The sequence below is a fragment of the Gossypium hirsutum genome, chromosome A05 (genome assembly GCF_007990345.1).
Source record: "Gossypium hirsutum isolate 1008001.06 chromosome A05, Gossypium_hirsutum_v2.1, whole genome shotgun sequence".
NCBI lineage: Eukaryota > Viridiplantae > Streptophyta > Magnoliopsida > Malvales > Malvaceae > Gossypium > Gossypium hirsutum.
In genome coordinates, this window is record NC_053428.1 from 40,163,765 (window position 1) to 40,169,133 (window position 5,369).

Below are 5,369 nucleotides of genomic sequence, written 5' to 3' on the forward strand. Positions count from 1 at the left end.
AAAGGAATTGACGGTAAAAATGATCTAGCCCGGACGGGTGATCCTATCCTGATATAGCCTTCCCGAAGAATATGTGTAAAATGGATTTAGCCAGGATGGGTAATCCGAATTAGGGTCTGAATTTAGCCTGGACTGGTAATTCAGATCCAAGCTCATTAGAGTAATTGTCGTTGCAGGGGATTTAGCCTGGACTAGTAATCCCAACAATACTCTATGAGTTTATATTGTAGGGGATTTAGCCTGGACTGTAATCCCGCTGTAAGGTTGAGGTTCGCGGGAGTGTGCTCTCTGAAATGGATATGTGCGCACATGAATATGAATTGACGGACCCGGAATTGTACACTAAAAGTGTACCTCTGAAAATCCATCGAAAATTCCAAGAAATTCAACGGATAAATATGGAAAAATAACAAGGAAATGGAAATCATGGTATTGACGAGCTCATCAATCATGGTATATATTATTGGTACATGGAAATTATTGTACTAACTTGAATGTTGAGTTTGTGCATATTAGGGTAATAATGCATTGAATGGATATATGGATGTTTATTGTATTGTATTGAAAATATTGGGTAAGTATAATTCTTGTTACATGAGCTTACTAAGCACAAAGTGCTTACCCCGTTTCCTTTTTCCCTGTTTTGTAGTGTTAAGAGCTCGGAGGTCGGATTTGGTCGGAGACACATCACACTGTCAATCTCAGGATTTCGGTATATAAAGAAACTTTATTTTGGAAATCAATGGCATGTATAAGCTAACAAAGTAAATGTTAACGTGAAATGAATGTAAAGTTAGCCATTAGTATGGTTAACAAACCTGGTTATAGATATGTGATGACGTTATCTTATATAAATGCATGAATCTATCATGAAAATATGTTGAATTGATTTGGTTGATGTGGACTGGTCTCGATTTAATATTACAGGGAAGGTTAGATATTTATAAAAGGGCCATATTGAATATAAAAAAAAATTAATTCGTAAACTCCGGTAATGCCTCGTACCCTATTCCGGCAATGAATACGGGTAGGGGTATTACAGGACATGCATGGTTCGTTGGGATGCCAACTCTACTGAAAGACATGTGTTGGATCTCTCGTGTGCATAAAATGAGATTCGAAATGTGGGTATAACAAAATTTCTAATACTTTCAATAGGGAAAGGATGGTATAAAACAATGACGTCATGTCAACATTTTTATCCCGAATAAAATCAAATCCAAATGAAAATCCTAAAATTCAGGATTAAATTATTGATGTGATATTAAATTATTGAAGGTACATAATATCAATATAATCATGATAATAAAATATAGTTTCCTCTCTAAATTGCATTGCAATGACAAATCATGTAAAAAAAATTGTTTGATGAATTGTGACAAAATATCAACATAATATGAAGATATAAATTATTTTTAAATTGATTTTTTTTTCAATCCATTCATATTTATTAAAAGAACATAAATACTCTTTTTTTATTATTATCATAATTATCAAAATGCCAAATTGAGCTAAAAGTTACAATTTTATCATATAACTCCCTAAACTTGAGTTGATATACCAAATAAAACTAGATAGACACATACATTTTAATATTTTCTGAAACGACGGTGATTACTTGACCAAATGAACCAAAGTGATAGAGAAATGATGGTTTGTGTCCAAACGACGACCAAAAAGACAATAGTTGAAGGTGCTATAGTTGACAAAGCAGCCGCGTAGCAGAAACACACAATTGTGTAAATTCGCGACAAAAAAGACATGATACTTTTAGCCACTGATTCCAACAATAATAATGTTATGCCCCAAGATATAATAAAAGCCACCCCATTTGGAATATAGAAAATAAGAAAACTACTCGTCCTCATCACTGATTTCCCTTCACGATGATTTGAACTAGTTGATGCGGTTGCATCGCCCTGGAAAACGCTGCCCGGAGGGCTGAGAACTCCTTGGTATGTCATTGTTAGAACCAGCGCGAATACGATGAGCAATACACCCACTGTTTCGTCTCTCATCTCTTTTATCGCACCTTTCAATATTTTGACACTTGACAACTTTTGAAACGTGGAGGGATTACTGCTTAAGATGTTTACACTCTCCATGTTGTCTGCTACAGTTTGTCTTTGTAACACATCCATTGCTGTAAAACCACGGTCATTGATCATGTTCTTGTCCACTTCTTCACATTCTATCAACAGTTTGATCATCTGCTTCATTTAAAATTCCACAATTAATTCACAAGAATACATAGCGTTTTAAACAATAGCCTACATTCTAGCATTACCCTACGTATTGTTTACATTCAAGGATTGTTTTTAGCTACTAAATGTGAAAGACTCACTTAGGGTAAAACAATCAAAGGGTTCGAATCAAAACACCAAAAAGTAACTTAATCAACCAATCTAAAATATTAAGTCGACAACCCCATCCAATAGAGTTGTTTTTTTTAAAAAAAAAATCTATTTCTCATGAGTTTTTCTAATTTTAAAATTGGTTAGGTCAGATGGTTTAAGAAAAACTCAATTACAAAAATGTTGTTTATGTATAGAGAATTAATTACACCAAGTATGGTTAAATTATGACCATTATTTTAAATTAATCGCTAAATTGTAAATAATTTTAATTATATCATTAAATTATTAAGGTTACATCAATTAGGTCATTTTATTATTAATATCATTAATTTAACTGTTAAATGATATATCAAATTTTATATGACATAATTTAAAATGAAAAGTTTAAGAAAAATGAATATTGTAAAATGTAAGTTTTAAATTTTTTTAAGGTTTTACATAAACTATATCGTGCACTCTTTCTTTCTTTCTTTCTTTTTTTCAAAGTCCTAACAACAATGTAACTAGCGCGATTCGAACCCAAGTCACACCTGGGGCGGTGAACACCCTGAGCATCTAATAAATAATTTTTCATTAAATAAAAAAGTGAGAATAATGTTCAAAAAAAGAAGGTGCATGCATTATTGATTTTATGTATATTTTATTTTATATTTTTTCACATGATTAATTATGAAGTTCATAAATTTAATAAGTTCTATTAATTAGTTTGAGTTATTAAATTAAACTAATTAATTTATCATTAGTTATTAAAATAAAATAATCAATCAATAAGTTTGTGATGTTCCTAATTTATAGAAAATATTTAATTAGGGATCTTAGTAGTTTATCAAATTGATATATTTAATTTCACTCATTGAAATTTTTTTATTTGATAAAATATGATTAATAAAATTTTCATGTGAAATTTAAACATTTTATTGAAATAATATAATTAATAGACTTACTTATATGAAATAGCCATAATTTCTTTTAAAATTGTAGACAATATGTTAATATAGAGAATTAATTTAATAAAAAATGCACTTCATAACTATGAATGTTGTTGTTATGAGTGAAAATCTATTATAGAAGGTTAAAATAAAACATAAAAAAGTGATTCAAGTAAAAAATTGACTATCATAATGAAATGTTGTTATAAGTTATTGAAAGGGCTGGCTGAATATTTATCCCATCTATTTGGTAGAAGCATCATGGAAGCTTTTGAAAATTAGATTACATTTTGCTCTTTTTATTTACAAATTGGATAAATTAATTTTTATACATTAGATTAAAGAGTAAATTGGTCATTTGTTAAAAATTTCATCCATTACTACTATTAAAAATTATGATTCGTAATTATTCGATTATTTTGTTAACCACACTAATTTTTAACAGTTCAAATGGCTAAAACTTTTAATAAAAATGATTAATTTACTTTTTGATGTATAAAAACTAATTTACTCAATTGTTGAATAAATAGAGTAAAATATAGTTTATTTCCTAATATAGAGCTTCTATATATGGGAAAACTAGGGAAAATGTCGAAATAAAAAAATTAGGGAATTAATTCAAAATTTTCTAAATTTAAGAAAATATACCTATTTTGGAGAGAAATTAGAAAATGTATCCTTAAAATAGCACTTCTAAAAAAGACGTTTTCTACAAAACAGGTTTTTCTTTTTTTTTTTTTTTTACACATAAGCTTCTTTGATTTGTTGCTCAAAAGTTAATGATTTTTCTCCTTGGATTCCAATTCTGTTTCTCTCCTATTTAGATTTGTAATTTTATTTAATATAAATATTTTAAAATTTTTAATTAATAACTCTTTCATCTATACACACCAATACACACCAATTTTATTCTTTGATTTAATGTTTAAAAAATGTTGTATTTTATCAACTCACTAATTTTTAACCATGAATAATTAATTTAATCAGAGGGAAGGCAAATATTGTTTAATCCAACAGTAAAAAGGAGTGGATGAGGTGTATACCTGGGGGTGGTTAATTGATGCAGCTAAGTGCAGTACAGTGTTGCCATCCTTATCCTGATAGTTCAATATTTCACTTCTCTTAGACTTATTGTCTTCTAACGCCCTTTGAATCCATTCCAACATCGCTTTAAATGCTTCAAATTTGTTTTTCTCTGCAGCTATATGCAAAGCAGTTTGTCTCTCAACTGTCAAATCAAAGATACAATCGGGACAAAAATTCAAAACCAGACGCAAGAGATGAGCATAATTTTCATCCAAAGCAACATGATGAAGAACAGTGAAACCCCCCTTTCCTTTAACACGAGTAAGATCTTTATCAACCAATAAAAAATAAATCACCATTTGGGTTTGTTGATTGAGCAAGGCTAGATGAATGGGGGAAAACCCATCCGGGTTCAGTTTCCTGGCAAACGATGGCTTCAAGTTCATCATCTCCATTGCAAAACCGGTATTGCCCGCAACTGCAGCAACGTGTAATGGCGTATCCACGAACTCTCATCTATACGCTTGAAAACATTGGCATCGTGGTGGATGAATGAATACAAGGCATCGATGTTTCCTGTTTCAGCTGCTCTCTTTAACCTTTCATCCATTTCCAAGAATCAAAGAATAATCAGATACCAAAATAAATGAAGACTTGAAACCAGCTTTGGCCTACTTATATTGAGGAAGATGTTGCTAAAAGTTTGCCCAGTCTTGAAAAATCTAACTTCGATTTTGATTTGCGTGTATAAGTTAAGTTCTTCAAGAGTTTACTAATGGCTAGTTGTATACGGTTTGCTATATTTTTTCTAAATAATAATTAAACTGACTTTAGAACGAAAACGTCCTTCGGGGTTTTTTATTATTATCCAAATAATTAAAAAATAATAAAAATTGTAGATTACAGTAAAATTCGGTGGGGTGAATGAGGTAGCACCAGTTAGAAAAAGTAAGATCTTAATTTAAAAAGGGTGAAGCGAAAATGTCAATTTTCTCTTGCTGACTTTTAGTTTTTTATTTATTTATGGGAATTGGAAGTTAATTTTTTATTTTAATTT

General features: G+C 30.1%; 1 protein-coding gene across 1 annotated transcript; it reads right to left on the reverse strand.

Moving 5' to 3' along the window:
* Positions 1–1,475: 1,475 nt before the first annotated feature.
* LOC107961197 (ankyrin repeat-containing protein BDA1) lies at positions 1,476–5,138 on the reverse strand. Its single transcript, XM_016897401.2, has 2 exons — positions 4,330–5,138; positions 1,476–2,210 (listed from the first exon to the last, which is right to left on the reverse strand). The coding sequence occupies exons 1-2, from the start codon at positions 4,765–4,767 to the stop codon at positions 1,590–1,592; spliced, it is 1,059 nt and encodes a 352-aa protein (XP_016752890.2). The 5' UTR covers positions 4,768–5,138; the 3' UTR covers positions 1,476–1,589.
* Between the last annotated feature and the right edge of the window lie 231 nt (positions 5,139–5,369).

What these genes read in the sequence shown, in the direction of transcription:
- LOC107961197 (XM_016897401.2), bottom strand. Translation starts at nt 4,767, where the DNA reads ATGGAGATGATGAACTTGAAGCCATCGTTTGCCAGGAAACTGAACCCG. An exon ending in CATCAATTAACCACCCCCAG is followed by an intron (nt 2,211 to 4,329) that starts GTATACACCTCA and finishes TAAATGAAGCAG; the next exon opens with ATGATCAAACTGTTGATAGA.